We start from the raw sequence: 11,594 nt of genomic DNA, 5'->3' as shown, positions 1-11,594 counted from the left end.
GATTGTGTTTTGTCTAAAAGTGGCATTGTCCATCAAAGAGATTAGCATGCACACGTACATACACATTAGTTTTGTTTGCTTTCTTTAAAAGCTAGTGTCAAAAATTGGTACTTTTAACATTACATTTTTTTTAATATTGCAGACCAATGTGGCATTTCTGGTATGGCTGATAAGCTTTATACCAAATGTCAAGTACTAAGTTTAACATCAAGTTGTGAAGCAGTGTTTTACAAATGTGCAAACTACAACTAACTAGATGCAAATGTGCCAACCAGACAGGATATTGCTCAACCAAACTGTTGCAGAACTAATTCCCATGATGCTTTGCAAGTCTACAGGCTAGGCATCATGGGAGTTAGAGCTTTTCAACAGCTGGGAGTCTACTCATTTGCCAACTCTGGTCAAACTGGGAGGCAGCATGTTTACATTATTTTAAAGGAGTTTAAGCATGCGTGGGATAGGCATAAGGCTATCCTAACTATAAGATAAGGCCAGGGACTAATGAAAGTATTTAGAAAACTGGGCAGACTAGATGGGCCGAATGGTTCTTATCTGCCGTCACATTCTATGTTTCTATGTTTCTATACATTAAAATACTTTTTTTTATAACAAATTCACAATTTATCACTACCTTAAATATTTTAGGTAGATTATTTTAGTTTGGTTTTTCAAATATAAACTCTGAAACGGAGTTCTTCTTTGCAAACACTTCAATTTTAGACCGTTAAAAGACATGTCAAAGAAACCTTGATTTTATTTTATGAAAAAAATATAAAATATTTTTTGTTTGTTTTGTTTTTGAGTTTTTTTTAGGAATCCTTTCGACCTATAAAAAAGGTAAAACTATTCTTATATTGTATTGCATTGCTACTTTTTTCATTAAACAATCAAATATGTAGAGTGATTAACTGTATACAATCAGGATACAATTATACCCTCTTGATATGAAGCCTTTTCTTTTTTTTTTTACCATGGCTGAATCCACAACATCATAATAAATGTTATTAATGGTGGAAATCTAACAATATCAAGAAGCAGTAAAATACTTGGATTTAATTATTAGTGATCCCCAGCAAACCAATTAATTTGATCTGAGAATCCTTGGTGCCCTATGAGGGTAGAGATCAGTCTATCACTTTTAAGAGATACATTGTTCACCTATAATTTCTCTCTCATATAGCAAATACTAAACACAGAATGCGATATTTGTTTTTGTTTACATAATACGTGATTTTCTCAGTGGATTGATAAATAGCTGTGGAATGGTTGATCACCATTTCATTCTTTTGGTCTTGCAGTAAGGACATACGGGTTCGCTAGAAGCGCACCGCTCACATAATACATAATGCTCGCAGGACGGGAGGACAACACTTCGGTCTTGTTCGTGGCAGACATCACATTTCTGGGAATGTAGCTGGAATATCAACTGTGCAAAGAGTAGAAATTAGGTCAATAAGTAAAAATGGTGGCAAGTAAGACATCAAATGCAGACTTATCAGGAAATCATTTATTGTATTTTGTGAATGTTTTGTAAAGTTTTTAAAAGCCAGTTGATGCCTGGCAAGCTTTATAATTGTGTTTGAGGGGCAGCATTGTTTATTCCAGGGGTAGGCAACCTTTTAGCAGCACTGTGCCGATATAGGATTGTGATGTCCCATAGCGTGCCGATCCTCAGGCCCGTTGCTACCAGGCAAGCTAACCAAGCAATTGCTTGGGGCCCCGAGCTGGCCTGGGCCCCCAAGCAGGGCCGGACATTTCTATAAGGCTGCAGCCGCCTGAGCGCTCCATAGAGAGCCTCAGGCGGCTGCAGCACTGCCTCTCTCGTCTTCTCCCCTTCCCTGTAGCGTGGCCGAGCTCCTCTTCCTCCTGTCAGTCCGGCTGGGCACCACGCAGTACAGGAGGTTTAGTTTCCTGTTCCCGGCCGAACTGACAGGAAGTGCACCCTGAGCTCGGCCACGCTACAGGGAAGGGGAGGTGAGAAGAACATAGGGAGGGAGGGAGAGAGGGGGGGAGTAAAAAGAACATAGGCGGGGGAGTAAGAAGGACACGGGGGAGGGGAGTAAAAAGGACACGGGGAGGGGAGTAAGAAGGACACAGGGAGGGTGGGAGGGGAGTAAAAAGGACATACGGAGGGGAGTAAGAAGAACATGGGGAGGGGGGAGAGTAGTAAGAAGAACATGGGGGGGAGTAGTAAGAAGACCATAGGGAGGGGGGAGGAGTAAGAAGAACATGGGGGCAGACAGAAGAACATAGGGAGGGGGAAGGAGTAAGAAGAACACGGAGGGGGAGGAGTAAGAAGAACACAGGGGGGGTGAGGAGATGAGGAGAACACAGGGAGGGGGAGGTGAGGAGAAGGGGAGATTAGGAGAACACAGTGTGGGGGGAGGTGAGGAGAAGGGGAGATTAGGAGAACACAAGGAGGGGGATGGTGAGGAGAAGGGGAGATGAGGAGAACACAGGGGGGGTGAGGAGAAGGGGAGATGAGGAGAACACGGGGGGTGAGGAGAAGGGGAGATGAGGAGAACACAGGGGGGGGTGAGGAGAAGGGGAGATGAGGAGAACACAGGGAGGGGGTGAGGAGAAGGGGAGATGAGGAGAACACAGGGAGGGGGGTGAGGAGAAGGGGAGATGAGGAGAACACAGGGAGGGGGGTGAGGAGAAGGGGAGATGAGGAGAACACAGGGAGGGGGTGAGGAGAAGGGGAGATGAGAACACAGGGAGGGGGGTGAGGAGAAGGGGAGATGAGGAGAACACAGGGAGGGGGTGAGGAGAAGGGGAGATGAGGAGAACACAGGGAGGGGGGTTGAGGAGAAGGGGAGATGAGGAGAACACAGGGAGGGGGGTTGAGGAGAAGGGGAGATCAAGAGAACACAGGGAGGGGGTGAGGAGAAGGGGAGATGAGGAGAACACAGGGAGGGGGTGAGGAGAAGGGGAGATGAGGAGAACACAGGGAGGGGGATGAGGAGAAGGGAAGATGAGGAGAACATAGGGAGGGGGGGTGAGGAGAAGGGGAGATGAGGAGAACACAGGGAGGGGGTGAGGAGAAGGGGAGATGAGGAGAACACAGGGAGGGGGGTGAGGAGAAGGAGAGATGAGGAGAACACAGGGAGGGGGTGAGGAGAAGGGGAGATGAGAACACAGGGAGGGGGTGAGGAGAAGGCGAGATGAGGAGAACACAGGGAGGGGGGTGAGGAGAAGGGGAGATGAGGAGAACACAGGGAGGGGGGTGAGGAGAAGGGGAGATGAGGAGAACACAGGGAGGTGGGTGAGGAGAAGGGGAGATGAGGAGAACACAGGGAGGGGGTGAGGAGAAGGGGAGATGAGGAGAACAGAGGGAGGGGGGGTGAGGAGAAGGGGAGATGAGGAGAACAGAGGGAGGGGGGGTGAGGAGAAGGGGAGATGAGGAGAACACAGGGAATTTTCAATTGTTGAAAATGTTCAAGTTTTATGCACATTATATGCAACAGCAGTATTTGCACTGTAAACCTTTCTTACTTATATAAAGTGTGGGTGGACTTAAACTGTATGGCTATGCTGTGGTTCCTGTAGGCTTTGCGTGCGGGGGGGTGGCACCATGTCTATTTTGCTTGGGGCCCCCAAATTCCTTCAAACGGCCCTGCCGATCCTATTTTTTGAAATTGAGGTGCGATCTGAGATCACTTCCTCTAAGTGCTGCAATGCATAAATTGAGGATTGTCCTTCACTACCTCTTTGTATTAGCAGATATCTGAAGTTTCACTGAGACTTCTGATAGGCCAGACCCTGTTTGGCTCTAGCAGCCTTGAGTGCCGTGCAAAGTCACCTTGAGTGCCGTGCATGGCACTAGTGCCGTAGGTTGCCTACCCCTGGTTTATTCACTTCATTTTGTTACTATAGTACATAGCAAACTATCAATCAATCAAATCAGGAATCGTATGTGTACTCTCAATTGGAGTTTGTCTTAAATACCACAAAGAAATGCAGAATTGTTTGTACTGAATAAATGGTTAACCCCTTTATCTCCCCCTCACTCTTCTTTCAGTTCTGGCTCCGTTATGCAGTCTAGCATGGGCTGAGTGGAAGCTAGTAACATCTCCTGGTACAGTAAACCAGAGTCTGCAGTCGCTTCATCACAGCTAACAAAATGGCTTCCCAAAGACATTGAGACCACATCACACTGTACAAAATGGACACCTTCATGTCTGAAGAAAACACACAAGCACAAAACAATGCAAGCATAGTCCTGCAAAGTAGTAACCGGGAACAGGACACATGAATGCTTTGTAAGAAGTTATTTTTACAAATATGCTTACCCCTTCAATGGTTTCCAAGTCAGAACAAAGCTGGCTTTTCAAAGAATGTAGCTTTGGTAAAGGGAGCTTCTCTATATCACCATACTTCCTCATTATAGAAAACTGGGGTGAAACGCGCAACACATCATATTCTTCTTGGAGCTTCTTTAGCTTAACCTCCACCTCCTCCTTTTGCCGTAATGCGATCTGTCTGTCAGCTCCGGCCACTTTAGCGCGTTCCTTTGCTTCCTGGGCTTCTTTCTGCCACGCATCACATGCCTGGTGTACAGTTTAAAGACAGGGATATTATAATCTAGGTTTGCATTGGAACATGAAACATTAGCTTCATTAGTTTCTCTCTCAAAATGTGTTTTAAAGGGACATTTTAGGCACCCACACCACTTTAGCTAATTTAAATTGTCTGGGTGCTGTGACCCTTTTGCACTTAGTGCTGCAATGTTAAACACTGCAGTTCCAGAGAATGTTTACATTGCAGCACTAAGTCTGCCCTCAGTGGCTGTCTACCAGAAAGCCACTGAGGCGCTTCCAGAATCTAAACTGACTTTTGGTCTGTTATCTGAAGCTGGACATCCTCACGGACCTCCAGCGTCAGATTTTCCCCATAGGAACGCATTATAGTCGAATGCGTGCGCGGCCATTGCACCGAGCACCGACCCAGCACAGAGGGACATCAGCGCTGGATTCAGGTAAGTAGCTGAAGGAGTTTTAACCCCTTCAGCAACATGGGATGGGGGGCACCCCAGGATCCTCTAGTGCCAGGAAAACGGGTTGGTTTTCCTTGAACTGGAGAATCCCTTTAACATACATCACCAAACTGTGGTCAAATACAGCTTTGCTATACTAAGGGGTTTTTCTGCAGGTATGTTTTTTTTTTGGGGGGGTGGGGGGGGGGTTTCCCTCAGGGATTTGGGATTTTTCCCCAGACTCTCCACAAGTTCCAAATTTATTCCTACAATAGTTGCCAGTTGCTTCTACACCAAAAGATTAAAATGTACTCCTCTGCAAAAATGGCCTTTCATTCCAAATTGCAATACACTTTTTAAATGGATTGCCTGGAAATAATGTAATAATAAAGAACTGTTAACTAACAAGCTATTTTTAAGATCGGACATTAAATTCTGCTGAACAAGCACCCTGTGACCCTTAATGTTAAACCTAACTGGGTTCAGAAATGCCCATCCAAAACTCTTATATGGGATCTTTATAACCCTGCCCCCCCCTAGTGCCAACATACTAGTTTTTCTGATTGTTTTATGGCTAGCCTTGAAGATCCAGGCTATTTCTTCTCTTTTTGTTTGTGTTTTATTAAAGTTATTTATAGATTCTTAATTGCCCTGCTCTTATTTTGAGTTGCGACTGTTCAAGAAGCCAGATATGATGCCATCTTTAAAGGGACAGTTTAGGCACCATAACAACTTCATCTTAATGTAGTAATGGTGCCAGGAGGCCTCCAGGTGCACTCTTACCTTAAGGGATACCTTAAGTGGGACTCAGCGCCGATCTTCAGGTCCACCAGGTGGCATCCGGCTTCAGAATCTCGCTTTCAGGAAGCGCAGAGTGTTGCTGGACAGGGGAGCAGCTAATGCTCTCAAGCCAGTTTTATGAATGGGGAGTCACGGACTGGCTGAAACCCTTTGCAAAATGCCTGTAAAGCAGAAATCTGCACTTCCTGAAACTGAGATTCAGCAGCCTGATGCCGCCTGGGGGACCTGAAGATCTGCGCTGAAGGCTCACTTTAGGGATAAACCGTTCGAGAACGTTTTAACCTCTCAAGGTAAGAGTGAGCCTGGGGCCTCCTGGCTCCATAACAGCTTCATTTAGATTAAGTTATGTTGCTTGGAGTGTTCCTTTAGCTGTATGGTAAGATTTGGATATAAAGCAATGGTATAACAGGCCATCTTGATTTAAAAAAAAAATAAAAATTTGTAAGCCCACCCTAAAAAAAGAATAAAAATGCAAAATGTATCACAAAGCAGCAATGGTTCTACCTGTTTCACCTGTTGCCAGGAATCCTCCCATCTTTTTATTTTTCTCTTGGCTTCATCAAGCTCTCGCCTAACACGGGACAGCTCATTTGCATTGGAGTTGGCACTAGCGGAGGGAGTGGTACCACTACTAAAGACTGGAGAAGGACTGGGAGAGAAACTCCCACTAACGAAGTCCCAAATACTGCCAGTAACGCCATTTAAACCTGTCAACAAAACAGAGAATAAGGATAAAAAAAGAAAGAAAAAAAAAAATGAATAGCTTCAAAGAGTACATATGCATAAGCTATAGACATAACACCAAACTACAAAAAAAAAAAAATGATAGTACTGTGTTTGCATACACACATACGAGTCATTTTAGAGTGCACCTTCTGAGACTAAGAGAAATGCTACTGGAAACAATGTCACAAACATTAGGTGCATTTGAGATTTTAATATTACAATAAAACTTTTTTTTTATACCATAATTTTTTTCTAAAACCACAAAAACACATCTGATCAATTACAATAAGGATTGCTGGGTGCAATATTACATTTTATTATTAACATTTATGTTGAGAAATGAGAAACTCCGAAGATGATAGGTTCCCTTCAATTCCACCAGGCATGGCCAGTTGGGTCTCAATACCTTCTTTGTCTAAAACGAACTTTTGTTTCTTCTTGCTCTCTTGTTTTTACCGATGCATTATATTTAAGTAGAGTATGAGAGAGGATGTGAGAAACGTCCTCCAGCCCGATTATTTTCCATTTTTGTTACGAGGACACCCTACCATGTAAAAAGCAGCAATGGTGAGCCCAAATAACTGCCTTAGGAGCATAGTCACTCATTTTGAGCAGGTCTCTGTTGCCAGGTTCTCTTTTATTCATTCCCGCGATCCAGAAATGGCAGGTGATATAAGATTTTTGCAGCATTTCTGTGATTAACACTACATTTATCTCAGAAAGACTGGACAGATTAGCAAATCATACTTTACGTCACTGAACATAAAGGCAAGATAAAAATTGGATTTCATTTTCCCTTTAAATAAACTATATATTATTTTCCCTAACCAAAAGAAGCCCCTAGTAAAAAGAAGTGTGTATTAAATGTAAACAATTATGCTTAGAACTCTGTACCACTGTATTGAACTGTATCTTAGAAACAAGCTCCCTGACAATCATTGCTATAAAAACAGGCTTTGCCTGGTGTCATTCAGCATTGGAACAGCATAGAATGAAATAAATTTTGTTTTGGTTTTTACCTTCTCTAATGCATTGTGTCTTTAAGCTGTCCCTAGACTGAACCCGATTGTGATGTCAACTGCTAAGTCTTTAAAGGGACACTATATTCACCAGAACAACCACAGCTTATTGTATTTGTTCTGGTGAGTAGAATTATTTCCTTTAGGCTTTTTGCACTAAACCCTGTCTTTTCAGAGAAAATGCAGTGTTTACATTACAGCCTAGAGATAACTCCACTGGCCACTCCTCAGGTGGCTATAAGAGGTGCTTCCTGGGGCAATGCTGCACATTGCGAAGAACTGCCATTCATTGTCTCAACCCTCTGCATGGAGACACTGAACTTCACTTATAGAGATGCATTGATTCAATGAGGAGAGGCTGATTGGCCAGAGCTGTGTTTGACTTGTGCTGGCTCTGCCCCTAATCTGCCTCCTTGACAGTCTCAGCCAATCCTATAGGGAAGCATTCTGATGGGCTCAGACCACGACTTATGGTGTCAGCAGACAGCAGGCCGATCAGGGGCAGAGGCAGCAGCAGACTTGAATACAAGTAAGATTTTACTACATTTAAGGAGGCAAAGTGGGCAAAGATGGTGGTTTTACCACTATAGTGTTCGGAATACATGTTTGTGTTCCTCACCCTATAGTGTTCCTTTAAGATAAAGAAAATGTGCAACACACGTAAAATAGGATGAAGCTTTACATTCTTTTTAAAAAAAAAAATGTAAAAGAAAAAAAATACCCAACATACCCAAGTTGTGGGAAGAGGTGGATGTGCCCAAGACTCCATGTTCAGACTTTGCAGGCTGAGATGGCTGCTGACGGGGAGCCATACTGGATGCCAGGTAGGACTGGGACAGTGACTGGGACAGAGAACTCAGTGGAGAAGTTGAGAGAGAGGATGATGAATGGAGAGATGAAGAACGAGCCAGAGATCCTGGTATATTAACAGGTGCTGAACTTCCCAGTAACCTTTGACCTGACAAACAATATGAAAAACAGAAAATGAATAGATCAATAATGGTTTCTAGAAAAAAAAAATCCTATAGCCTAAAATCAAGGCATGCAGTGGGGTGATTACTTATCCAGTGACTGTAACTTGCATGTTTATTAAGAGGAATTTATGCTAGGTGTATTACAAGGCTGAAAAGCCAAAATGTATTACTGAAACGATAAGGTGATTCCACCTAATTCACTGGTTCAAAAACCAAATCTCGTACTGCCAATGTAACCAGATTTAAACATAAAGGGACACTGTAAGCGCCCACATATGTTTAGCTTAATGAAGTGGTTTTGGTGTACAGACTAAGACCTGCAGTCTTGCTGTCATTTAGGAGTTAAATCACTTCTTTTATAAAGCCCTAGACACACCTCCCCTGGCTGTGACTCAGACACCCTTCCTATACACTTCCTGATAAAGAGAGTCTACATTTTTATATTGCATAGATTTTTTATTTAGAATTTTTTTTTTTCCTGCTCTGTTAAGCGTTTTCACCTCCTGTGTGTGACTAAAGTTCAAACAGATCAGGAGATTTAAAAAACAAAACAAAAAAAAACTGTACTGTAAGCTGTATAAGTTACAGCCAGGGGAGGTGTGGCTACTACTGCATAAAGAGAAGCTTAAAGGGATTCTATAGTAAGTTGATTGACAGCCACTAGAGGCAGTCTTAGCCCTGAATGGTAATCATTGTATGAACCCTCATGTGTACCAGACGCTCTTATTTCGCTTGTGCAACCTTCGGGACTCCAGATGTTGTGGAGTGCATCTCCCTACAATGCTCTTACAGCCATAATGCTGGCAAAACAACATGGGAGGAGAGTCTACTAGACTATTGTAACTAGCACATGCTTTAAAAAGAGGTCAGGAAAAAAGCTGACAGCTAAAACTACACATTCCACAAACTTCCAAAATGCAGAGATAAATATACAAAGCCCCTAAAAATTATTACGGTGAGCACCAGAATGTACTATAGAGGTTACTACATAAACTAATAATGCCAAGGTTTTCAGCACACACAGGAACTTTTTAAAACGTGTGTTTCTTTTGTTTTTTATACATTTATATATATTTTTTTAATATATAATCTTTGTAATACTACACTGAAGGGTAGCAACACCATCTTGAAGAACCCTTAATTACTGGTTTAAGAACCACAAAGATCAATCATAGACACTTACTTGATATACCTAGGTCACTGTTATCTGGGTCTTCAAATTCTTTATCTACAGAGGACACATTTATATTGCTAAAATGAAGATCTAGTGCAGAACCTGTTAAGCAAAAGATCAAGTTACCACATGTATTCCCAGTGGAGGCCAAAACCAAAGACACATTAAATGACTTACAACCTACAATTTAAGTTAAAAATTTCCAGTGATTTAATGTGTAAGGGAAGTAATTATTTTATTACAATTTATATTTAATGAACATCTTACAGAAAGGGGAAAAAAAAAAAAAAAAAAAAAACAACAACCACTATACATTATGTTAATTAAATAATTAATATGCAAAACCATGAATAAAAAATTGTTTTTAAGATTTAATTGAAATAAATACATGGTTTAATTTAACATAGTTAAGACATGTGGGATGGAGGAAAAAAAAAAAAGGAAAAAATAAAATAAAAGGTTGCATGTTCACTATAAAATTTACCAATAAGCTCCTAAAGTTTGACTATAGAAGGACAAAAAAACCCCACAAACATTCTGCTCAATTTTGGCAATAAATTAGTTCAAATAATTTTCAAACATAAATACTATTAAAAGAAGCAGTCTAGGCACCATAAACACTACATGTAATATGCAGTCATTTGCTTATATTGTCATTAGGCTGCAGATTCTATTCCACGGTTTTTCATTAAACCATTTAAGTGGTCGGATGAAAACATTGTGCATTATAAATTGTGGCAAGCAGTGGTTGGGCTACGGATGTCTCAAATACCCAACCCCTGTTTTGGTTATACCACTCAAAGTTTGACAAAGAACTGAGGGGTTGTCTCTTCAGCCCAATAGAACCATAACCACTATAGGGTATGGTGCCTATATTGATCCTTTAAAATTACCCTGTGAAGAGACATACTGAATAGAAAGTTATTTTGGTTGACCTGTTTAATAGAACTGTGAATTTTTATTTATATATATATATATATAAAAAATGGTTTTTTTTTTGTTTTGTTTTTATACAAATTCAGATGATATGGCATTGACTTTCATGAATTGGAACAGAGAGTAATGCTAAGCAAGATTTCTTCACTGCTATGTGTTTATTAATTTGACTAAATAGACAAGTAATCTTTTAAAAACGTATGTGTAATTTTCTCCAGACAAAACAGTTCGATCAAATACCCAAACTTAAAAAAATTAAATTAAATTAAAAAAGCTTGATCAAATCGTCCCCAAAAATACATGAAGTATTTAAAATTGCATTTTGCAGTCAGTATGAGGTTACATGTTGAAATGGAACAAGTTAGGAAGAACAACAACTTGTGAAATGTTCACTGAACCTCAAAGATTTGTGAAAATGTAACTACCCAGAGACGTACGGAGAAGTAAACCCTCGTTTTCACAGAATTGTTTTTCTGTATACTGTTGGAGAACAGCAAAACCGTGCATTACAAGGAAAGACTGCATGATTTACCAGCTACCCCTGACTAAGTTCCCTTAATGGTTACTCCAACCCTCTTAAATACAATTTTATTTTTTATTAACAATGCCTTTTGGGGCATTACTAAAAGGTCTCCTCCACCTTTTACACTTACCTGGAATTACCCGGTGCAGTCTTCCACACACTGTCCTGAGATCATCTCTGTACTCGCTTGGTCCAATCACAGTCTTCTCATAGAGAAGCTTGTGATTGGACAGTTTCGCTGACTAAGAGCACATGCGCATCTGTGCCCGTGAGAGGGGATCAAGTTAAGGGGTGGTAGGGAAATTATATTTATTTTCCAAAAAAACTAAAAACAAACAAAAACATTTCTTCTTTTTTTTTTTTTTTATTTATGCAATGGAGGAAAGCAGGGAAAATCTTCAAGGAAGATTATTCTGTCTGTCGACAGCATGCAGCGCGTGCTGACGACAGACTTAAAATGTGCACA

The 11,594-nt window shown here is 41.4% G+C and overlaps 1 protein-coding gene across 5 annotated transcripts in view; it reads right to left on the bottom strand.

Moving 5' to 3' along the window:
- Window positions 1-757: 757 nt before the first annotated feature.
- Window positions 758-11,594, bottom strand: part of UNKL (unk like zinc finger) — a 79,671-nt gene continuing 68,834 nt past the window's right edge. For 4 of the 5 annotated variants that reach the window (XM_063430392.1, XM_063430395.1, XM_063430394.1 and 1 more), the window contains 5 exons: window positions 9,679-9,771; window positions 8,252-8,479; window positions 6,281-6,483; window positions 4,293-4,550; window positions 758-1,426 (listed from right to left, as the gene is read on the bottom strand). In XM_063430392.1, coding sequence (XP_063286462.1) covers window positions 1,271-1,426; window positions 4,293-4,550; window positions 6,281-6,483; window positions 8,252-8,479; window positions 9,679-9,771 — 938 coding nt within the window. In that variant the 3' untranslated portion in view covers window positions 758-1,270. The remainder of the gene's footprint in view (window positions 1,427-4,292; window positions 4,551-6,280; window positions 6,484-8,251; window positions 8,480-9,678; window positions 9,772-11,594) is intronic. The other variant, XM_063430393.1, reaches the window with a different exon arrangement.

The sequence above is a fragment of the Pelobates fuscus genome, chromosome 8 (genome assembly GCF_036172605.1).
Source record: "Pelobates fuscus isolate aPelFus1 chromosome 8, aPelFus1.pri, whole genome shotgun sequence".
In the NCBI taxonomy this organism is placed as follows: domain Eukaryota; kingdom Metazoa; phylum Chordata; class Amphibia; order Anura; family Pelobatidae; genus Pelobates; species Pelobates fuscus.
Note: the sequence above shows the minus strand (reverse complement) of the source record. Positions and strands in the feature narration are given on the sequence as shown.